Source organism: Liolophura sinensis, chromosome 2 (assembly GCF_032854445.1).
Source record: "Liolophura sinensis isolate JHLJ2023 chromosome 2, CUHK_Ljap_v2, whole genome shotgun sequence".
NCBI lineage: Eukaryota > Metazoa > Mollusca > Polyplacophora > Chitonida > Chitonidae > Liolophura > Liolophura sinensis.
Genome location: NC_088296.1, coordinates 5,708,414 through 5,733,368, shown reverse-complemented (window position 1 = coordinate 5,733,368; position 24,955 = coordinate 5,708,414). Strand labels below are relative to the sequence as shown.

General features: G+C 38.5%; 1 protein-coding gene across 3 annotated transcripts in view; it reads left to right on the top strand.

Annotated features, from left to right (window-relative positions):
* The first annotated feature begins 3,894 nt into the window (after positions 1–3,894).
* Positions 3,895–24,955, top strand: part of LOC135462757 (leucine-rich repeat-containing protein 71-like) — a 33,992-nt gene continuing 12,931 nt past the window's right edge. For 2 of the 3 annotated variants that reach the window (XM_064740000.1, XM_064739999.1), the window contains exons 1-12: positions 3,895–4,020; positions 6,038–6,147; positions 7,379–7,594; positions 8,321–8,446; positions 9,308–9,383; positions 10,200–10,274; positions 11,741–11,809; positions 12,382–12,541; positions 13,117–13,200; positions 14,295–14,384; positions 17,015–17,116; positions 17,622–17,709. In XM_064740000.1, coding sequence (XP_064596070.1) covers positions 3,980–4,020; positions 6,038–6,147; positions 7,379–7,594; positions 8,321–8,446; positions 9,308–9,383; positions 10,200–10,274; positions 11,741–11,809; positions 12,382–12,541; positions 13,117–13,200; positions 14,295–14,384; positions 17,015–17,116; positions 17,622–17,709 — 1,237 coding nt within the window. In that variant the 5' untranslated portion in view covers positions 3,895–3,979. Of the gene's footprint in view, positions 4,021–5,205; positions 5,303–6,037; positions 6,148–7,378; positions 7,595–8,320; positions 8,447–9,307; positions 9,384–10,199; positions 10,275–11,740; positions 11,810–12,381; positions 12,542–13,116; positions 13,201–14,294; positions 14,385–17,014; positions 17,117–17,621; positions 17,710–24,955 lie in introns of those variants that run through there. The other variant, XM_064740001.1, reaches the window with a different exon arrangement.

Here is a 24,955-nt window from a genome sequence, read left to right as displayed (position 1 = left end):
TGTTTCTCTTGCTCTAACCTCTCAGTGCTGAGCGCCAAGCGAGGCAACAGCAAGTAGCATTTGTAAAGTCTGCGGTATGACCAAACCCAGGTTTGATCCCGACTTTGAGGCGTACGCTCTAACCATTAGGCCGCCGAAGCGGCTCTCACTGAAGTAAACTGATCATTTGGCAGATATTACACTATCGCCACTGCTCTGGTTTTACTCTCTATTCATCTATTTATTTATTTGATTATTTTATTGGTGTTTTAAACCGTACTCCAAAATATGTCAATTATACAACAGCTTTTGACATTGTGGTGGGACGTTATGCACATGTTCACAGGGAATAATGTTTAGAAATTCCAGTACAAATCGTTCGTTATAAATGCATAGTTTTCTTTTTTGGGGAACTGTTGCCCTAATAATAATGATATATATGACAAAACTTTGTGACATTAATTGGTAACATTGGGCGGGGGTGGAGGAGGGGGGAGGGGAGGGCGTGTTCATTGCAGCTTCTAAACAATGTGGACGCTGTGAGATCAAGTTCAGCTCATGCTAGCTTCCTCTCCGGCCGTAAGTGGGAATGTCCTTCAGCAACTTGAGATGGTTATGAGAGACCAGGCACTGCCTGGTTTTCTCCCACCACAATGCTGGCGGCCGTCGTATAAGACAAATATTCTTCAGCAGGCCTACGGCGTAAAACACCAATCAAATAAATATATTGGTGACATACAGCAATCGATCGTGCTTGTAAGACCCGTTTGTGCAGTCTTGTACGCTTGATCAAGACATCTCGTTTTCCACCAAGTAAGGTGTGTATGCAAATCTGTGCGCTACGTACACGTGGAAAGGCTCGAAAGGAACTTGCCAAAGGTCGCTGCTTTAACCCGGGAGCCCCGGTTTCCTTCACCCTTAAATGTGGCTGCATATCATCATATATTAAAATTTGTTAATTAAAAGAGTGTGACATTAGTCCGTCAATAGGTCAGTACTTTCTTGCATAAACGTGGCGGTATTGGTAATAGGTTACACGGTCGTCCCGGTCATGTCTCTTCGCAATGGTAATCGAGTGAGTTAGCATTATAAATATGTCTGGCTGCTGCAGTTAAGGACACCTGCTGTCGTGGTATGACCCAGTAATGTCAAAATGGAACTTCAAAACAAAAAAAGAGAAAAACGTGGAATCGTTTCTTCTTTAACTTGTTTAGTATGCAATCCCATGCTGGGCTGATATTGTCTTCCCCGCCAGGTACGCGACGAGTACTGTGGAGAGATGCCTGTTACTCCGTCCCGAGCTGGATCCAGCGCCAGTAACGCCGGCAAGACCGCGGGGTTTGCCAAGTAAGTTTGTGTGATGCGCATGTGCAAGTGAACGACTCGAATGATAACAGCTTATAAACTGATTTGGTAATTCTAGACCATTGACGTCTAATAAATTACAATTAACATCAATGCCGTATTTGTTTTAACTAATTCTAATTATGCCATGTTGCTAGAGGGAATTAAAGTTACTTGTTTTTCGGCATTTACATGAATGATTAAAATAAAATGCTAACTGAGGTGAACTGACAAATGGACAGATTTCATCAGGTGGCCATGCATTTGTCAACTTTATCACACTGCCGTCGCTGCTCTGATTTTACGTCTCCATGCTGTACTATTTTGTATGATACAGTATATATCACGTGATCTGTTTATATGTACAAGTTGTGTTCGACGCTTATGGGCACTTCCTTTGGTATATAAAAAAGAAAGAAAACAGACGAAACCCAGGGTAATTTGCTACACCCCTATATTTACCAGATCTTAATGCTATTAAGAGCCTGGGGTACCCGGAATACGTCCAGAAATTGTATTCGTTCACAACAAAACAGCAGGCAGCTTGAGTCCTTTTTTCATCCAACCTCAATATTTACGGTCAAAGGTGTGCCATATGATATATATATGCCCATACGCTTTAATGCACATCCTTTGTTAGTCTGTATTTCGGACATCGAACGGCATGCTCTTATATAATAGCCTAGTCATACATGTATAATAGTATAATGTTTACACGTGATATTTTACTTTTACATATACCAATTTATTCTGGATTTGTATAGTCTATCAATTCAGGTGCTACGTACAGAAACATCTCGATTCTTACAAACGTATTTGAGGTTTTAAGCCAGACAATTATGTCATGGAAAGTCTGCATTTTAACATGAGATGGTATACGTACAGTAATTACTTTATCCACAAGACATGAATCCTAGCTAATCCTGGCTCGAAAATAAAGATTTTGGATAATGAAATTCATTGATTATGGATAATATCAATTTATGTTTATATCCATCCGTGTTTAAATGCATTGATTTGCCCCAAGACGACGTCACGACACAAAGGGAGGTCTCCACGATTTAACATCAAGCCCCGGGATCGCTTATTAAGTCAAAATTTTAATTATTAAATTTGGTGGGTTCTTTTCCCGTGTTTTAGCTGAAATTTGTTGCACAAAAACTTATCCAGATTAGTGTCGAGCAATATTTTGACCTTATTACATCAGAAGTAATAATTTTAAAGTGTTTTGAAATTTTGACTGTAGTCCCTTGTATTTCACTGGGCTTTTGCTTGAGGATTATGTTGAATATAATTACGGATTCCCTTTGGATATATTTGTAAGCTTTCACGAGATGTAACTCAATGCACTATACTCTGTCAGTATATAACAGAAAAACCCTAAAAATAAATAAAAATATAAACTTTATAGATTTACATACCCGTGTTAATAAATGCTATTGCCCGTAAATATGGATATAACGGGGAGACCCCATGAAACAGGCTACAGCGATGTAGGCCTACGGTTACTAACGGTAAACAAAGAAACATCAAAGGCGGCGTCTTCCTAATAAAGGGGGGCAATAAATTTAACCCCAAACAAATAAAATACCGGTTCCGTGGCAGTTCTGACGGGGACAAGATAAGCTTGTGTTTCAAACCTTCAATATGTCAAAGTATGGCAGGAGCGAATGACCACCTGTAAATCTCTATATTTTGTAACTTGCATATATGGGTTATCAGATTCCTTGCACTTACATACAAGGATTTCATTTGTAAATTTGTAAGCAATAGTACATCTACAGAACACCGCTATATGTTTTAAATAAAACTGTACATGGTAGCGTGTCCAGAAAAAGCATTGAGATATCCCGTATATTTTCCACGCGGAGAATATTACTACCCGTCCTTACCTAGAATTAGGGGCTGGGTATATACGTGCGTGTTGTTGATGGTAACATCTTCAAGTCGCGACATTGAATTTGGTCGCATGTAGTTGCCCTACAAAAAATTATATGTTATATGTAGTAGAAAGCCTGTTGTCTACAATAGTGATGTTAGAATGTATTCTGTGAGTGCAGCAGATAAGCAGATGTGACTGAAATATTCTCTTAATTCAACGGAAAGATTGTATTAGATAAACGGGATATTCTGTTGAATATGACACACTATTAAGTTATTGTAAGTTATATGAGTCAGTGTTAATATGCATATACGTTTACGTGTTGTGTTTTGTTTTTGTTTTTTTAGTTTGGATATTGTTTTATGTTGGAATGGTTTGAAAATTTGGATATCCTTACCATGATTGAATGTTACTGTGTGTTGGAATTTGACTTTGGATATTGTTTTAACGGTTGACGGACTGTGTTGTGATTTGGATACTTACTATTGTCCACACGGCCTGCCGTACATATATCACCTTCATCAGTATGCCCAGAAAGTTCCTGTGAAACCAGTTTATTTTATTGATATACCTGCACAGGCCGTCACTCATCTATACTGATTGAACTGTAGTATAGCTATGTATACCAGGGTTTGATCAACCACAGAAAAAAAGTGGTTGCACATGTGTATACGTATATCAGTACGGAATATATACAGCGACAGCGTACCAGTTTTTGCGCGACTTCTATCCTTCAGATTTTAGTTAACTCGTCTTCAGTCTAAAACTTAAAATATGCCCAAGCAAAGTCATGCCAAGGCCGACCGCCAAAGAGAGTAAGTATATTTTATTTATCTATTTGATTGGTGTATTACGCCATACTCAAGGATATCTCACTTATACGACGGCGGCCAGCGTCATGGTGGGAAAAAACCGGTCAGAGCCCGGAGGAAACCCTCGACCATCCGCAGATTGCTAACGAATCTTACGGCCGTTCAAACGTTGCAGTGTAGTTTTTGTCGACAATGTGACCTGTAAAAAAAACCATCAGAAAATCAGAAACCGCACTGAAGGCGCGAAATTATGAAACCACCCGCAAACATATGTAGGCTACATGTAGGCCTAGTACATCAGGTCCTAGGCTGTGTAGTTTTGTTTACTAAAGGCCTATAGTATTCCAATAGCAGGCCTACGGCAGTATATAGACCCTAAATAAATCTGAAAATACCACGTGTCTATCTCTATCGGTAAGTTACACCTGCATTATTCAGTTGTATAAATCTTACAATGTAAGATCTATAAGATACCAATTCTTTCGAATCCGGTAGGCATGTTTTTTTAACTGTTTCCGACAATAGAAAAGACAGTTACCCGTAGTCTTAGCCTACTATTAAGCCGGTTAAAAAGACTACATCGTGATTAAAGAAAGCTTCGCTCTGAAGACATACATATAATGAAAGTCAATAATGTGTGAGAGAAAGAAAATCAGAAATCAATACAAATTTTACAGATTGGTTTCCACAGACAGCCGTGTTCATAGGCTCTTAGATGTTTCCAAGTGCTGGCAGTTCACACCTGCATATCTTGACATATTCTACATTTACAAAAAATCATTTCATCAAATAAATAAATAAATAAATACAAGCAGACAGCCTTTTAGGAAAAATTCAGGGACATAACGTTTTCCTCATGGGATATATCTGGAAGATAACTGATTTTTGTAGTATTGAAAATTCATCTCAACATGAAATTCAGGGGAGGTCATATAGTATTGTTGTTAGGACGCCGCTTCACAGGAGTTGCAAATAGTTCATTGCGCAGTAATTCAGTCAAATATTTTTTGATTCAGTAAGGAAGCAGTATATTTAAATCTGTTTTTAAAATGCATGTGCTTTTTGTACCTAAATTGTAAGAAATTAATCATAAGTGTGCACGTATACGTGTATGATTCATCGGTATTTGAGTACTATTTTAATTATCGTAGTTCATTCTACGGGGTTGTCAAGCAGTGACGCGTCCCCCTTCGAAGCCGAGCCGTCGGGGTTTGTAGCATAATGTTGCAGGAATGAATGCATTATAAGCAAACTCTGAGAAAACTGGTGACCCGATAATTACGTGGTAATTATGTAGAAAACAACTAATAATACGAACGCTGAAATAATGGCTGAATTCAGTGCCTCTATGACTTTGGATGATACCCTGCGAAAACAGGGCACCGAATAGTACCACATGGTACCACTACCGCTGCTGTTTTATAACTTTATTTGGGATATTGGGAATTTTTTTTTTTTTTTTTTCTGGATGATAGCTTGTCTGTATACTCATTGATCTTTAGCGTCATTAATTTGCGTGTTTTTGTGATATATAATAGCAAAGTGATTTCGTAAGCGTCTTGTAGGCATATGTTGTACAGTGTTACGTTTCAGTTTTTCAGCCTTTCAATATGTTTTTGGCCGACGTCTGGGTGTTGTTTTGCCTCCAAGCATTATTTCGCAGTGATATCATACGAGTGGCAAAGAACTAACATGAATAATATCAACACTAGGCCTTCGTAGAGCCTGAATACTTCAGGGTTATATACAAAAAAAACGTTTTGATTTATTTATTTGATTGGTGTTTTACGCCGTACTCAAAAATGTTTCACTTATACGACGGTGGCCAGCATTATGGTGGGAGGAAACCGAGCAGAGCCTGGGGGAAAGCCACGACCATCTGCAGATAGACCTTCTCACGTACGCCCGAAAAAATATTTTGGAAAGTGGATACAAGTGTACAATACTGAATTCAACAAAATAGCAGCTAGGTGAATTTTTCACTAATAGGAATATTGTTGTTGTTAATTTTCCTTTCTAGACTGGCCAGGCGATTCAAAATGGGGAAGAAACTGGAGAAAGGCTTGAAGGAGAAGAACCAGTCTGCTGCCAGTCAAGATACGCCAGATGATCAGGGAAGCAGAACACCAGGTGAGTTGTATGACATGAGAATTGATAGAAGGCCTGGCTTGACCAACATTACCAAAGGATAAAAATGTGCTATATATGTACTGGGCCATGTATAAAGACAGTCTGATAACCTTTGAGGTTCCAAAATTGTAATCCATCTGGATCGACTCAATGGGCTATTTTAAAATTCATCATAACACAAGTCCATCCCCAACTTTAAAAAAACACGCCGCATATTTTGAATTCCCATCTCCTTCCCACTCATTGCAATCTAACACCTCCAGAGCTCATTTCTGTGTAATTTCCAGTGGAATGTCCAGTACTATCCTCTTAATATATTATACTAACTGATGAAACTAATTATTTCACTGCCATGTTATCACATTGACAGCGTGAACTTCGGTGATACAGAGCACCTGGCCGTCAATGACCATTTTGAAGTGTACTTGACCTACTTGGGGTTTGAAATGCAGTTGAGTTTTGGCATTGAAATCCTCTAGAAAACTGTTATATTTCCATTGTCATCTGTAAGCGCAGTTTCAGTCTCTATTATCCATCCTAGGACTACTTTGGTGGCCTAATGGTTAGGGTGCCCGCCCCAAAACCATGAGACCGTGGGATCAAACCCCGATTCAGTCATACCAAAGACTTTAAAAATGGTACTTGACGCTTAGCACTGAGAGGTAAGAGTAAGGAAAGAGTACTGGTTGGCCAGGTGTCCGAAACTCCAGTCAAGTTAGTGACGGCTGCACTTTGGCTCCACAGGAAGATACAATATATGTACATACACCTCATGACTCCTTGTTGTCATTTGACTGAAAATTGTTAAGTATGACATGATACCCTAAGCATACATACTGTACATACAGACATAATCCATCCCAGAAGGGCACAAAAAACTTGTGTTTTTAGTGTAACTAAGTTGGGGTGCAGACCTCATTGAGATGAGTTCCGATGAGTTGGAGTCCTGTGCCAATTTTTTGAGAGTAATGACTTTCATATGGCAATGACTCAGGAGCCTCCCACCAATGCTGTCGCTGTGAGGTTAAGTCCACTTCCTCTGCTGGCTGTACGTGGGAAGATCTACAGCAGGCTGCAGGTGGTCGTGAGTTTCCCCCATGGTCTGCCTGGTTTCCTTCCATTATGTTGCTGGATGCTTGAATAAGTGAAATATTCTTGATTACAGCATAAAATACCAATCAAATAAATAAACTTTCATGGGTGTACAAAGAATTGATACTCTTGTTTGCAGAACCATATGCCTGCACCGGACAGTTCCAGAATGATTTTACAGAGCTGTGTCGTCGGAGTGGTTTGACAGTTATCCCCCCTGTCATTATGCGCCCCCGTCTCCCTCCCTCAGTTACTTCACACACACCTTCAGAAGGGAAAGGTGAGAAGGGCAAGAAGGGACAACAACAACAACAGCCAGAACCGGATCCTGAAGCAGAGTTGAGTGAAGACAAAGGTAAGGGTAGATAAACCAACGAAAACTGGTACACTGTCCTAGTTTGACTGTTGTGTTTAGTAGTTTAAATAGGGGTTTTTTTTTTCGTAGCTTTAGAAGTGTACTTAGCTTTATACTTTTTATCAATTTTAGATTGATGTGTGTACATATAGTTTGCAGGTGAAGATTAGGAGAATAAAACCCATGATATCTAACCAAGCAATAAGTACAAAATGAAGCTGATTGAATGTGCAGTAAATCAGTATAAGAATTAAGTTTCCAGTTAAATGTTCACATTTTAATCTTCAATGTGGGAAGGTCTGCCAGCAACCTGCGGATGGTCATGGGTTTCCCCTGGGCTCTGCCCAGTTTCCTGCCACCATAATGCTGGCCGCCATCGTATAAGTGAAATGTTCATGAGTACGGCGTAAAACACCAATCAAATAAATAAATAATCTTCAAGGAACTAGACATTTTTTCGCCAATCTGTATGGAGATTTGTCAACTCAGGTTTTCTGTTTAATATCAGGAGCAAATATTTAGCAATAACACACCACAGATAAAATTCCTTTCAGTTATTTCCCTTTCTGTTCTTTCCCTTTCAGTTATTTCCCTTTCAGTTATTTCCCTTTCTGTTCTTTCCCTTTCTGTTTTTTCCCTTTCAGTTCTTTCCCTTTCTGTTCTTTCCCTTTCTGTTTTCAATGGTACATGTATAATCGCACATCTCTTCATCCATTAATGTCACAGAGCCCTCTGAGCCTCCCCCAAAGACGTACACAACACGGCCTACGTTTGAGTACTTCAAGCCATGTGTACAGGTGGACATGGAGAATCCAGATCGCCTAGACACTGTTACAGAGGTCTTCATCAGGGGTAAGGCTGAGGTAGACATGCACGCAAACTTAGCAGGATATATAATTGTATGTACACAGAAAATGAACTACCAAAAACAGTAGAAAAAATAGATAAAAAAAAATTCGGTATTGTAATTCTTCAAAATTTTTTTCGTGTTTTTAAAATGTTGAGTTAAATCACCCCAAAATAGGTCCAACTACAGAAGATGTATACTCAATTTAGCGGCTACCATTAAATTACCATATGTTAGCTGTGTGCCCCCCCCCCCCAATCCCCCACTCCCAACCCCCAACCCCCAACCCCAACTCCTTACTGTGAGCCCCCATGACCGAAATAGTTAAGCGTGCCAGCACGGCTGAATGAGCTTCTGGCTTCATGCCAGCTTCCTCTCCGGCAGTTTATGGGAAGGTCTCCCAACAACCTGTGGATGGTCGTGTGTCTCATTATTTAAAATAAATGAATGAATTTTAAGTTTGTTCAATTCAAAGTATCGCAGTTTGTAACTTATATGTCTGAAGTGTTCAACCAACCCAGATAGCACAGTTGGTAGAGCATCCAGTTGGGAGCAGTAGATCCAGGATCAATCCTGGGTTGAGTCACACCTAAGACTTGAAAAGATGAATTGTAACTTCCTCGCTTGGCGTTCAGCATGAAGGTGATAGTGCAACGACTGGTTGCCCCCTATCAGTATTATGGCTCGGGTGGGCAGCTTATTTGCCTTCGGTAAGTTGTCACTGTAATGTGCATCAAGTAGGCACATTACGTACACAATAAGGATTCCTTCATCGTCATATGACTGAAAAATTGTTGAGTACGACGTTAAACCCCAAGCACTGACTCACTCACTCTAAAATGTTCTGTTTTTTGTCCTTGTCTCAGGCTGGAAAATCGACATCATTATGATGCGAACATTTGAACAGTGCTGGCCTATGATGGAAAAGCTTCACACTGTTAAGTAAGTCAGGCCTGCCCTGCACTGCATGGTGTTAAACTCTCTGCAAAGTAGAAGGCAGTAGAATAGGGTACAGACATATGCCACAGACAAATGTACAAATTTCCTGGCAAACAGGGACAACATTCAGCATATCTGCCCTTTATGTAAATGATGAAGAATTGTTCAAAGAAATCAAAAAAAATATTATTGGATTGTTCCTTTGCCCAAGGCCAACATAGCGCAGACTGTCAGCAAGACCCCTGAATAACTGACAAGTTATATAACTGAATACATATTACCTTGGCAGGGGCCTCTGTGGCTCAGTTGGTTAGCGCGCTCGCGCAGCATAATGACCCAGGAGCCTCTCACCAATGCGGTCACTGTGACTTCAAGTCCAGCTCATACTGGTTTCCTCTCCGGACGTACGTGGGAAGGTCTGCCAGAAACCTGCAGATGGCCCTGGGTTCCCCCTGGGCTGTGCTCGGTTTCCTGCCACCATAACGCTGGCAGCCATCGTATAAATGATAGATTCTTGAGTAAAGCGTCAAACTACAATCAAATAAATAAACGTATTACATGGGCAAAGGTGATAACATTTTACAGTTACATAGCCATTCGTTTATGTGCTTAAGACAAGTATAGTTAATACTTTTTGCACAGATGTACAATGGAACTGTGATTTCCTCAGAATGCTTGATGTACAAAATCACTTTAAAGCCAATTTTACCATCACAAATAATAATAATTATAGTCAGAGTCTGTGTATAAAAATTTTGTTTTTGTCTTTTTTTTTTTGTTTTGTTTTCTTATTTATCTTTTTTTGTTGTCATTACACAGTCTTTGGAATGCAGGTCTAACAGGGGAAACCATCACAAGCCTGGCTTCCTTTCTCCCCCATTGTGCTAATGTCAGGTAAGACATACCCAAGTTTTAAAAATGTTTTTGTGTTTATATGGGCAACTTGGAAGGCAATTTATCTGCATTAATGTTTCATTTATGGCTCTGAGTTATTTTTGGTGGATTTGCCAAGATCAGGAAAGTATTTGTTTTAAGTGTGGACAGCGACAACTTTGAAAATATGCTTGAAACAACACCAGGGCTGCTGGCTCTTAGAATTCATATTTCCATACACTCTGTAAGTTCTTTGTTTTCCATACTGTATCATTGTTACAGTTTGTAGGAGAAATTAAGGCTAAAATGAGATGTTGTACAGCTGTTTTATGGAAGGACATAACAAAAAGATTAGTTTTTTTTAGAATTGCATTGTGCAAACTTTATGGTGTAAATATGTGATATCATGAGATTTAAATTATTTTCAAATAAAAGAAAGCTAAAATGTGAAGTAAGGTTCAACATACAGAAAACTGAATACTATGCATAAAAATAATTTTACTTTTCAGATTTTTAAAAGATTTTAAAGGCATTCAAACACTTGAATAGTAAGGTGGGCTTTATGAGCCATATTGACGATATCTAAGGACTCTTACGTCATATTACATCAGAGTTCTTAACCTCTGATAGTATCCTCAATAAAGCCCACCTTCAATGTCTGAACGCCTTTAACCCTCTTCACAGAAATTTTAAAAAAAATAAATTATTATATTTATGCATATTGTTAGATTTAAGTGGTGTATTTAGTGATGTCTACTTCAGTTTTTTAGAGATCTTTTCCTTTAAATTGGACATTAATAATACATGTAAAACGATTTTACAGTGGGAAGGTCTGCCAGCAACCTGCAGATGGTCATGGTTTTCCCCCAGGCCATGCCGGGTTTCCTCCCACCATAATGCTGGTCGCTATTGTATAAATGAAATATTCTTGAGTACGGTGTAAAATACCCATGAAATAAATAAATAAAATAAATACCATTTTACAATATAGTTCTACTGAAAACACCAAGCAAAGTTGTGTTGAATTTTATTTTCACTTTTTTTTTTGCTGTGCTATGGAAAACATTGAAAATATAAGAAAATATGGTTGCGTTTTTGGACCAGATCGAGGCTCTTCATACAATGTCTTAGTTATTTTTCTTATTTGTCTGTGGAAAGTGTGCAAGTGGTTAATTTTTGTAAAATCATTTCGGTTGAAGAACTTTATAGTTATTCTAAGAAGTTTTGTTTGGAATTTTCAGCACTTTAAAATGATATGACAAACCTTTGAAAACTAAGGCCTCAGAACTCACCTTAGAAAGTAATGGCCTTTTGTCAAATCTTTAGGAAAAAAAAATATTTGAAATTCTTCTGGGCGTACAGTAGTTCTCTCTTGGCTTTCATTCGAGGTGGCCATATCTTCTGAATAGTTCTGGAAGTTCACTTTTTTGACGGTCATTTTATATATCTCGCAGTCATTAATAATTGTTATTTTTTCACTTCCCCAGAACTCTTGTCTTGGATGGCAATACAGTCAAGGAAGAGAACTATCATCTGTTGATCAACGATGAAAGTCTGTAAGTAAATCTGTAGATTTTCACAAGTCAATTAAATTTACATGTGGATGGCGCAAATAAAATGAATTTATAGTCTTTTTTTTGGTGTTGGGACAAAATATTGAGATTGTATATAATGGTGCAGATCAAACTTGGACAATAAATTTTTGGATTCATGTGGTGACGAACTTGTCTCCATCCAATATGGTGTACAACACACATGGGTAACTTTGTCAGTAATTTGCCAGAGGTCGGTGGTATTCTCCGGGTGCTCTGATTTTCTCCCCTGCTTCAAATGACAGCCATTATTAAGTAAAAAATACTTCAGTGAGGCATTAAAATGTGAACAGATAAATAAAATTTAAAACTCACTTTCAGGAGACGGTGACATTGACATTTTTCATGGTTCTCTTATTTTCCCAAACCTTCTTTTGCACACTAAAAACAAGTAATTTAAACTTGGTAACGACTTATTTCAGACTCCAAAACTTGTCTTTGTCACACTGTGGTGTGACAGATGTCGGTGTGGATAGGTTAGGGAAATCACAGGGAATCCCCAGATGTAATGTATGCATGGTAATTATTTGTTTCAGACTCCAGAACCTGTCCTTGCGACACTGTGGTTTGACCGATGTCGGTGCTGAGAGGTTGGGGAAGTCCCTGGGTACTCCCCAGAAGTACAATCTCAAACTACTATCCCTGAACCTGACAGGAAACAGAATCACAGACGTAGGAGTTGAGCACCTGGCTAAGGTAAGACTCATTGTTATAAATGCTATCTGTCAGTTTATTTACTATTATTATCCACAATTTTGTTTGTAAAAGTGTATATTTTTACAGGCAAATCAATGTGATGAAATATTACTTTTGGTTCTGAAAGTTGCAGGTAAACTTTCAGATTAATTAACAAGGTCAGAGTTGTCTTAGGCATATATACAAATGAGTTGAAATGTGTAATTTAAAATTAGTGATGTTTTTTGTTTTGGATAATTGACAAGTTAGAAATAGTGGGTAAATATTTGCCTTGTTTGCATGGGGTTCCATATTACGGAATGTGCCAGTCATGTTTTTGTAGAAAAAAAATTGGTTATTGTTTCGTTTGAGAAAGCATTTGTTTCTTCAGTCATTATCCTTCCACCTGTAATGCCTGCTGGAATATGACAAAAGACATGTATGTTACGAATAAAACGAACTAAAATCATATAAATTTATCAGCTGCTTCCCTAAGACAGTTATTTGTTAAGATTCAACTTTACATGGAAACTGACCAGCCATTCTTCATTTTATCTGTACTAGGCTATAAACTTGATGATTTTCTCTCAAACCAGGGTTTGCGTATGAACAGAGCCTTGCTGTCTTTGTCTCTGGCAAACAATCAGATTGGAGACAAAGGTGCTTGCATGCTGGCTGAGGTGAGTACATGTAAGGGCAGCATGATGACACAAAAAAAACAGCAGACAGCTGTCCCCTTGTCACAACTCAGCACCATATTCATAAGCTGGTTGTTTTGTAGGGTGATGGTTGTGAGTAGCCCAAGTTTGAATCCGCTTTCTTCTTTCCTTCACATTTCATACGCACAATGTATGATTCAACGTTCTCTATTTTGGTTCACATTTCCATACTTCTAAAGGACTGCAATTTTCTCTCACGCCCTCAAGCATGCATATGTCAAAGTGGGTGATTCAGCAATTTTCGGTCACTTTTTCGTACATATCACACCGCTGAGGGTGATTCATTGACAGCAATTTTGGGAAGTCAACAGACCTTCATCACTGCTCCTCACAGCCTGGCTGCCATCCACACTATTTCATGACATATACCACTAGTTTTAAAAAATCCATCGGGGCTATTGTTTTGGCCAGATTACCTTAAAATTTGTCTAAATAAGTTTTTATTTGTCTTGACTGGTCATTACGTGAAGTTTCCCATAACTCTCATTATGTTAAAATGTATAAAATTTAACAGTCTTATACGCAAATTTCTTGTTGAAACAATTTTTTTTTCCCTCAGGATTGACAAAAAACATCCCAGTTGGATGTAGTGAAGAGCACAATTGTCTTGTCACAATTGTTTTGTCTTGTCACAATTGTTTTGTCTCATCACAGTTGTTTTGTCTTGTCACAATTGTTTTGTCTCATCACATTTGTTTTGTCTTGTCACAATTGTTTTGTCTTGTCACAGTTGTTTTGTCTTGTCACAATTGTTTTGTCTTGTCACAATTGTTTTGTCTTGTCACAGTTGTTTTGTCTTGTCACAATTGTTTTGTCTTGTCACAATTGTTTTGTCTTGTCACAATTGATGTGTTTATGACATTGTGGGTAACAAAATAAATCCACCAATCTGTCAAACCTTGAGGCCCCAGCAACCTGCCGATGGTCGTGGGTTTTTCTGCCCGGTTTCCTCCCACCTTAATGCTGGCCTCCTCCATATAAGTGAAATATTCTTGAGTACAGCGTAAAACGCCAATCAAACAAATAAATAAATCAATCTATCATGACATTTACAGGTATTATCCCGATTTGTTCTCACCCATGAGGAAACGGTGGAAAGAAGAAAACTCAAGTCTGACAGTACTTCCCCTGAAAGGTTGAAATCTGTAAGTAATCTGTTAAATCTGTAAAAACAATCTGACAATCATGTTCATGTCTTTCTGTACTATATGTCAGTCTGACACAAATTGTAATTTGTTGCAAAAGTGAAGTTGTTGTACAAATCTCATATTTATACACACCTGTTGTTACTGCACAAGGTTTCCATATTTGTAACTTTGGGTATTAACGAACACTTATGTTTGAAATTGATATTGTAATAATCTAAAACACTGTTTTTTTGTATTAATCATGTATTTTACTTCACCTTCCTTTTTGTACAATGGATGTCTTTACATGTATGCACTTGACTTGCCCCCATTGCTAACTGAGTTGTTCCCCTTGAAACTGTCTCACACACATCACATTCACACCAGGGGGATCATGCTTTCCCTTTGGTGTTACATGTACATTTTGAACTCAATACATATTTACTTACAGATACATGCAGATGGAGATACATGTGCTTAACCTAGCATACGTACTGTACAGAGCCACTTTCAAAACTGTAATGCATGGCAGTCTCCTATGTTAGTGGTCATTGCGATGGCCTCTGCTATGAGCATAATTACTGGATGATGTTTATCATGCCAGAACAAAGCAGACTCAATCAAAAGAGTATGTGATAGCAAGGTCCAATAACTTTTCCTTGTTCATATTCCAAGATGACGCATTTGTCTCAATATAAACATGATGAACGCAGCATCTTACCATGAAAAAACATTGGAGGGTTTCAAAATCACAAATTTAAGATGAGTTTTTCATAGGCAAGAAAAAGTGTAAAGTAGAACAGCTGTTAAATAATTGAGGTAAACTGCTCCATATAGGCAGGTCCTGGAATATATCCAGATATGGTGATGAACATCTTGTAGAACATCCTAAGTCCTTTTCTCAGTATCAGAGTATTTTTTCTCTTGCATCTTTGTAGGTATAAAGAAGTATACTTAGTACACCCCAAGTACATTGAACACTTCTCAAAGTACATTGCACACTTCTCCAAGTACATTGCACATTTCTCCAATATATTAAATATATATACTTTCCTGGGTACATTGTACACTTCTGTTCTGTGCATTTCTCTAAGTGTTTTCTACGCTGCTCCAGTGCTTTGTAGACTTGTCTGAGTGCATTGTGCACATGTCCATTTCTTTCATGCATTGCAAAGTCTTACAGTGCATTTTATGCTTTTTCAGGGCATTGTGAAAGTTCTTGACATGCTTCTCTTAACAGTATGTTGTCCATTTCTCCAAATACATTCTACACTTGTCCAATCCATTGTACACTTCTCCAAGTGCATTGAACACTTCCTCAAGTGCTTTGAGCATTTCTTTTGTACACTGCACATTTCTCCAGTGCATTGCTCAATTTTCCAGTGCATTGCTCACTTCTCTAGTGTACTGCGCACCTCTTCAATGCACTGCACATTTCTCCAGTGCAGTGCTCAATTTTCCAGTGCATTGCTCACTTCTCTAGTGTATTGCACACCTCTTCAATGCACTGCACACTTCTCCAATGCATTACACACTTTTCCAGTTCATTGCTGACTTCTCCAGCTCATTGTACACTTTTCTAGTGCATTGCATACTTCTCCAGTGCATTGCACACGTCTCCAGTGCACACTTCTCCAGCGCATTTATACAGTTCTCCAGTGCCTTGCACACTTTTGCTAGTGCATTGTACAATTACCCAAGTGCATTGCTCACTTATTTAGTGCATTGTACACTTCTCCAGTGCATTGCACACTTCTCTTAGTGCATTATACAACTACCCAGGTGATAATTCCCCAAGTGCATGGTACTTTCCCTAGTGTGTTATGTATTTCTCCAAGTGCATTGGACACTTCTCCAGTCTACTGTGTACTTCTATGGTTGTATAGCTTACCTATTCAAGTGCATTGGACACTTCTCCAGTCTACTGTGTACTTTTACAGTTGTATAGCTTACCTATTTAAGTGCATTGGACACCTCTCCAGTCTACTGTGTACTTCTATAGTTGTATAGCTTACCTATTTAAGTGCATTGTACACTTCACCAGATCCATCTGCACATGTACTTCTCCAGTGCCTTGCACATTTTTATGTGAGTGTACGCTCAGAGTTTATGAGGACACTACATGTACATGAATGTAAGGAGAATTGAAATAGGAGTGTGTAACCGCAGTGTTATATGGTATATGTAGGACGTGATCTTCAAGTTAGGATCCAGCAAATCCTCTATTTGCCACTTCTCCTGTCTCAGTTACAAAAGTCAGCAAATTCCCTCTACTTCACCAAAAACTCATCCACAAGCATCACTGCATCACTGCCAAAATAAACGTGTCACATGACTTCTATAAAAACGCAGCAACAAGACTACATCCTTTTTATGTGTAGCCAAATCCATTCTTGCACAAACAGACTGATCTACATACATGTAAATGTACATCACTAGATCATGTTTTCCTTTTACATGGCCCAGAATATATTTAGCACGACTTTCTAATATGCGTCAACAACAACAACAACAAATACATGACCAATCTCTCTACATCCCTCAAGCTCATTATTGTACCGCCTCATCATGCCCATAGACACCAAGAATATCTTAAGTACAGTCTAAAGTCCCATACATTTCTACCCCAACCGATCAATTTTGTTTAGCCGACGAATCGCCGAGCAGATTCCCGAGACCGTCCGAACAGTGTACGTTCTAATACTCACATGGACAAGTCTCGACGGGACAAGTCCTCGAAGAAGACCAAGGTATTTTCTGTAACCTTGTTCACGGTGATTTTGAGCGTTCTGTTGTTGATTGTTCACAGTGTTGGATGTTGGTTGGTGGTTGTATGTTTGTTTTAACCATCACACATAGTAATGGGTATAGTATTGTAAAGCCTCGTACGGGGGGCTTTGTCATTAATTTAATTGTTATCTAGTGGTTAAATTTTTCAAATTTAAATTTGTGAACTCTGGTACCTAGAAACACGAAATAGAATAGGGTCAGTAATTTTGATTTTTGTGTTTGAGGAGATTGTGCGAAGGAACATGACTAGATTGTTCAAAATAGAGGTCTATTATGTGTTCATATCTGAAGGTTGTATATACGTGTACATCTATATTGTGTGTGGATTGATTTATAAGGAGATTCAATGAAAGAAATTCATGTAAATTTAGTGTTGTGATTTCAAAGGAAAATGTGTGTAATAAAAACTGAACTAATTTTTTTTTTATTGACATACAGAATAATGATGGATGTTTTTTTTTCCAGCCTGAGGGAAAACCTGGAAAGGAGGTGAAAGAAGAGACGAAAGGAAAGAAAGCTGAGAAGGATGACAAAGGTGGCACAAAGAAGGGAGGTAAGTCATACAGCCCAGCCAGACTCGTGCTCATTTACACAATTGCACAAGATAAACTACCAAGGTATACAAGATCTATAATCTGTTTGCTCACAGATGTCATGAAATCTGAAATACACATATTTAAAATCCACAAATCTGCAGTGTGTGTGCTGTAGAAGTTTAATCAGAAGATTTGTGTGTGCTGTCTGTCTAGCTAACACATAAAGGACTTTATTATGATTGTGTGATACTGACAAACAGCTCAAAGACTTCAGGCTAAACCATTGTCAAAGTAGGTTGCAACTAAATGTTCATACATTCACCATTTTTTTGCATTTAATGAACATTTGTTTGTCCTTTTCTGCATCAAATTAATGGTTGTGTGTTTTTGTTTTTGTTTTTCATTTTACTGGCATGTTGCAAATTATTATTTTCTTCTTCCCAGGCATTTGCAGACAAAAAGTATTTTATGTGAAGACCATTTTAATTATTTTTATCCATCTCTCTGGGCAGTTATGGAACATGCCTCTAATTGCCTTGTCATGGTACGGCTGACATATTGTGTTAAGCCATAATCATTCATTCCAAACAGCCAGAAAAATTTTGGTCGGCACAAATTGAATTGCCGTGCAGTTTACACATGTGTATGCCAAGTTTACACATGTGTATGCCAGGTTTACATGTGTGTATGCCAGGGTTACACATGTGTATGCCAGGTTTTTACATGTGTATGCCAGGTTTACCCGTGTGTATGCCAGGTTTACCCGTGTGTATGCCAGGGTTACACGTGTGTATGCCAGGTTTTTACATGTGTATGCCAGGGTTACATGTGTGTATGCCAGGTTTATACGTGTGTATGCCAGGTTTATACGTGTGTATGCCAGGTTTACCCGTGTGTATGCCAGGTTTATACGTGTGTATGCCAGGGTTACACATGTGTATGCCAGGTTTATGTGTGTATATGCCAGGTTTATACGTGTGTATGCCAGGTTTACCCGTGTGTATGCCAGGTTTACATGTGTGTATGCCAGGGTTGCACATGTGTATGCCAGGTTTTTACATGTGTATGCCAGGTTTACATGTGTGTATGCCAGGGTTACACGTGTGAAGGCAAGGTTTTTACATGTGTATGCCAGGGTTACATGTGTGTGCCAGGGTTACGTGTGTATGCCAGGTTTACCCGTGTGTATGCCAGGGTTACACATGTGCATGCCAGGTTTATACGTGTGTATGCCAGGGTTGTGCATGTGTATGTCAAGTTTACACATGTGTATGTCAAGTTTACACATGTGTATGTCAAGTTTACACATGTGTATGCCAGGGTTACACATGTGTATGCCAAGTTTACACATCAGTAGGATCAGTAAACACTACAGTTTTCCATGATAATTTCTTGTGGTACGTACTCTAACATTATCATAAATTACTGACACAAATATGATGCATGTGTCTTTAGAATTCTATTTTGGCATATATGTAATTATACCAGCACATAACTTTTTCTGTGACTGTTACAACATAGCAAAAAAACATGGTAAATCTGCAGCATGGCAGCTGCCACATATCTGTTCTCCTGCAGGAAATCAACCAGGAATTTCAGAGTACTACAAGCAAACCAATGAACCTACACTGACCTAATTTACTTGCAGGTCACATGATCAACGAGTCAGTGATTTACACATTTGTTGTTATAACGTAATGTGTTAATAGGGATCCATCATGTATTCCTATCCATGTGAAAAACACTTGTGGTGTTTACTTCCCTACATGTCACATATGTGGTCCCATTCAGTCAGTGACTGTAAAGTCAATCTGTTCCACAATAACTCACACTTAGGTACTGCTACTGCTGCCAACACCGGTGGGAGGAGTTCAGGAGGTGAGTTCCTCAGTTGTCTCCCTTGTGTGTCAGTCACTTCTTAGTATTTCACAGACCCCACACTCTTGGCATATTTGTTGTGTGATACACACTATCTGGCACGTCAGCATTATACACAATCTGTGTTACACACTAAGTCACACACTATCTATGTTACTTTTGTTACAGGGTAATTTATGGTGTGCCTATAGCACCATTTTTCCACCTGTTTTACACTTGCATTTTTTGTTGTTTGATATGAAGGGCTTTTTTTTCTCTGATAAATTTGTGGTGTCTTCATTTTTCTTTTATATCTTGTCACTCCTGTCACAGTTATTCTCACTTGACAGGATTTGGCTCATTTAACCACAGAGTTGCACTGCCATTGGGTCTAGGGAAAACCCTGTAGCACTTCAGTGGGTAAATTTCCTGTTAACAAAACTTACGTGCTGAAATTGTGACAATTTGAAACCAAGGGCAAAATAAAAAAAATAAATGTTACAAACTGACTGCATATATTTCACTCTAATCAGTGATTCTAACTTGATCATAACCACAAAGTCTGCATTCCTTTTTTGTAAGATGAAAGTGTAACACATAAATTGTATGATTTTGCACATAGGTCGTGATGTACATAATTTACAAAGTTAAAAAGGTTGGATTTTCAGTATTGAAATTTCACTGACACGAAACAGTGTTGACTCTGTATAACTCACTTATAGCTTCAGTTATGAATTTTTAAATTGGTGGATCTGCCAACAACCTGCAGATGGTTGTGGGTTTCCTCCGGGCTCTGCCCAGTTTCCTCCCACCATAATGCTGGCCGCCGTCGTATAAGTGAAATATTCTTGAGTACGGCGTAAGACAACAATCAAATAAATAAATAAATTGGTAGAAGTATATGCAGCAAACCCTTGAAATATTAATAATAAACGTAAATTATTTTTAACACAACATTGATGATTCCACTCATTTCCTCCACTAAGTTTAAACAGATGTTTCTTGCTGAGGTTACTGATGCTCACACATATATGTGCCAACATGTACACTCTCTTCTCCCACCCTCACTCCTCACTCCCCACCGCTCATCACCACTCTCACTTCCCACCCCTGATTACCACCACTTTTCAATTTCAACTGTATATGCAATGTAGATAGAACATGTTTATGCATTGTGGATTTTTATCTTGTTCTTCAGCCAAATGTTATGTCAACATCTACACACCAGTGTTGTAATTATCTTGCAAATTAATACACTGTGAACAGATTTTGATTAAAGTGGAATGGTAGTAGAATGGTAGTAGAATGGTAGAAGCCTGGTTCGAGTGTGCTCGTGGCATGCTAGTGTGAAGTTGGTACTGCATAGTTTACTTGTATTGTAGGAATCATCTCTTGCTGTTGAAGCAGTCGTTTTTGTATGTGTGTATGTGTGTGTGTGTGTGTGTGTGTATATGTGTGTGGGTGTGCGAATTTATGATCGTGGATTTTGAAACACTATCATTGAATCAGTTATAGTATATCTCACTGTTTATTTCTCTCTCACTCTTTCTCGTTGCACTTTCAGGCCGCTCTCTTCTGAGTGTTATATATACTGGTAATACTGGTATACATCCTCTTCTATATTGTAAATGTCCGTACCCACAGCATGCTTGTTTATCATATATACCCTAGCCTTTAACTTTGTCTCAGTGGCAGATATCATATATTTAGATATCTCTGTCTAAAAGTAATTTAAGACTTGTAGACATTTGGGCTACACACATGTAACATAGTGAACAAATTTGTAACACAATGGCTTTTGTATAAAGATGGGCAGAAAGATTAATAACTGCTTTAAAATTAATTTGATCAATACATGTAGCTGTTTGGAAGGGGTTTGCTTTTTGAAATTTTCTTTAGTCGTATCTTTTGGATGTTCCTGTATCAAGTTTTCACTGACAGAGGTAGGACAACCAAATTTTACAAACAGTTTTGGCAGTCTCCTGAAAACTGAGTTGTGAGATTGAACTGAAGGTAAAAAAAACCCCTAGTTTATGATGTCACTTGACAAAAAGGATGGGAAATTTACTGATGAGATGTCTCACAATGTTCCCATTTCACAATAACCTGTTCCTGGATGAGCTTCTTAAGTTCACAAACACTCAGGTCTTCAGTTGTCTTGATCATTTGTCTACTCTAAATAACTACTTGTTAGACTTTTTCAGATGCTCATGTCACATGTCATAGTAAAATGTAATCCAGAATAGTTTCACAAAATTTCTGCCAGGCCTCATGGTGCAATGTGACATTTTTGTTTTTATCTATTACCTTTAGCGATATAAGAAAACATGTTCTTTTTGTAAAATGCATTGATACTGATCAGGATGTACAGCCCCTTGTTGACCTACTCATTTTATCCCATTGGGTAACTTTATGTAAATATGAATGTACATACACGTGTGTATACTGCCCTCACCCCCACCCCCCACCCCCATTTTCACCTTGTGTTAATAATAGCAAAAGCTTTTAGCATGTTTTGTGTGACCATTCGCAAGTAAGAAAATGTGTTTTGTCCCATTCAGTCCTTGAGAACGCACAATTCTTGCATGTTTTGGTTGTTACAACTTGCATGCATGTTTTTTGCTGAAATCAATTTTGTGTATTCCACCAGTGTGGTACCTGGGCCATATCCCTATGTCACAAAATGTGAAAAGTTTGTCAGTATCTTGCCAAGGGTCAATCTTATCCGCGCACACCAGATTTCCTCCACCCTTAAAACTGACCACCTTTGTATAAGTGAAAAATTCCTGAGTATTGTGTTAAGAGCAGTCACTGAAACAGACAATATACAAGTTTTTGTATAGGCCAATATATAGACATTATCAGTACGCTGTGTTCTTCAGGCATTGTCGTATCACTGGAGTTCTCCACAATTGCAGTGCTGTATAAGGCAAGAGAACAAGACGGATACAATAATGCAGATCAGTGCAGGGTACTGACCATCCAGTGATCACATCCTCCTATAAAAGCTATTTTGGGACATTAAAATCCAGGTGATTACCTTGTACTCCGTTGCTTTGCATAGTATGCAGTAGCGCCTTGGCCTGCACGGCGCTTCCAAACCATTACCTGAACATGGAGTTTGCCATAAATGTAACATATTTCAACACTTCACAACCGCAGTGTATATGTAGAAAAAAAAAGAGAAAACAAAACACACGCAAAAGGAAACCCATGTAAGAGGCTGAAAATGTAATTTGTAAAACATCCTGTATGTGTCACTAGGCTTTAAAAACATCTTTGTGTCAACAAATGGCCAGTTTTTAAAAACTTCATCTGGCTTGGCACTGAAGAGTGCCATCAAGTGGTTCACTTTGAAATGGAGTATAGTCCAGATTTGCATGTGCCAAAAAAAAAAAAAAAAGACCCGCTTTATAAGTGAACCTTAATAATTTACAAATATTAGTGGGTTGCACGCTGTTGTGGACGACAGAAAGTCTTTCAAAACTTCTGAATTGTTAAGCACGATGTTAAACCCTAAGAACTCACTCTGAAGTCTATGCATAGGAAAGTTTGTCATCCAAGTTAGTGGTTGTTGCAACTTTGGCCCAAATTCCACTGGAATGAGCAGTTTGAGAAGGGTGCATCCTGGAAAAACCCTGTTGTACTTGTCCAAGTGTCATGGTTTACAATGTGTGTGAAATTCTGTTGTAAAAACGCGTCATTCTGCAATGGAGAAGTATTGGATGGGACACATGAGTCCATTTCTTTGGATGTACTGGGTTGGCAGCACAGGGCTGTGCTTGAGGTGGAAGGCTGTGCTTAAGGTGGCTAGGTAAGTTAGACTTTTTCCCCCATTGTCTTCATTATGGATTTCAGAGTGTGTGTTCCCATTGGCTGACATTTATACCACACACTACTGGAAGCTTTTCTCCAGTCGTTGACGCTGAGGTAAAATGGACTGTCAGCGGTGCACATTTTTGTTGGCCTGTGGTCTCTGTATATTTTGTTTGCCTCTTTAATACCGGACAATCATCATTGTTATGAACAGCGAATTGTTTTGGCTGGAAGGGACAGACATGCAAGTTGGGATTTTCACCTCTTCTTGCTTTTGTATCCCGCTCATTATAGTCAAAATATTCCATGCCCTGCTCATGACATTTTAAGGTTAGGTCTCCTCATTTTAGTTTTCGAGTTCCTTTCCCGCCACGTAAGCCAAAATGAAAGGAATTCATCAGCCATATTCTGTTGAGCAGTCCTCGTGGACTATGGTTCCAAATTACTTTCCTTCAAAATACATTATTCATTTTCTGTCAGTTGTCAGTTCTATTTTAGTTCCTTTCGTTTGGATGTAAGGATGTCACAGGAAGTTTGAAACTCTGTTGAAAAATAAGCTGTGTGGATAGTTTTTTTCTTTCACCTGTTATAACTTGTCAAAGTGTCCGGCTTGTATTCCCTGCCGCCATGCTTTCTCGGGTACAGAAGAAATGATCCCACATAGTTAAATAGTTGGACCTGCGGAACGTCCTCAGTTTCCCTAGTATTTTCTTGTGGGAAGGATCAGAGAAATCTAGTAAAAATTCTTCTGACACTTTATGTCTCACAAACAGTGTTTTTGTTTTTCATAGCCAAAACGAATTTTGATTATTCCAACTCATCACATTCAGTGAAAGTTGGTGCCTTGTCTGGGAATTGCGTGGGTTGTCCATCTTGACCTCGTCGCTGCTCACCAATATTTCCTGTTCAGTGGCATGTACTTTAGAAAGAAAGTCATTGTCATATTCAGATAACTCAGTGTCGCTGTCTGACCAAAATCCAAGGTTAAAATTTGGGATATCTGAGTCACTGTTGACTTCTCCATGCATAGCAACCTGAAGTCTTTGTACTAGTCTAGCAATAGGTAGCACATACGTTCGATTCAGAAACATTTACAGCTCAAAACTTGACAAATACTTTTGTAGGGACAGGATAACTAACAGGAAAAGCAAATTAATGTGTAGAAGATAACACTTAACGTACTTATGCACCACTGAATGGAATCTGGTCATACAAAAAATCACGAAGCAGATGACACAAGAAGGTGATACAAATAATTATTATAAACAGCTGGCCTTTGATAATGGTATGCAGACAGCATAGGGGGAAAAAACAATAAACTTTTTCCGAGCGTTTATGGACAGTAAATCGTATATTCATGGAAGTAGGTCAGCACTGCAAAGAAATTCGCGTATAGAGGGACTAGGTTTTCCCGGTCAGAGGTCAGCCAGTGCAAAAGTAGTTTCCTGCGTGCGAATGTTCAGAGGATGGTGATTGGGAAAAATATTGCAAGGTTCTGTATTAGGTGCATAACACGCATAGGTATATGATGATTTATTATCTAACTTATATTCATTTGAAGGTAAGTAGATTTCTGTAAGTCACATGTTT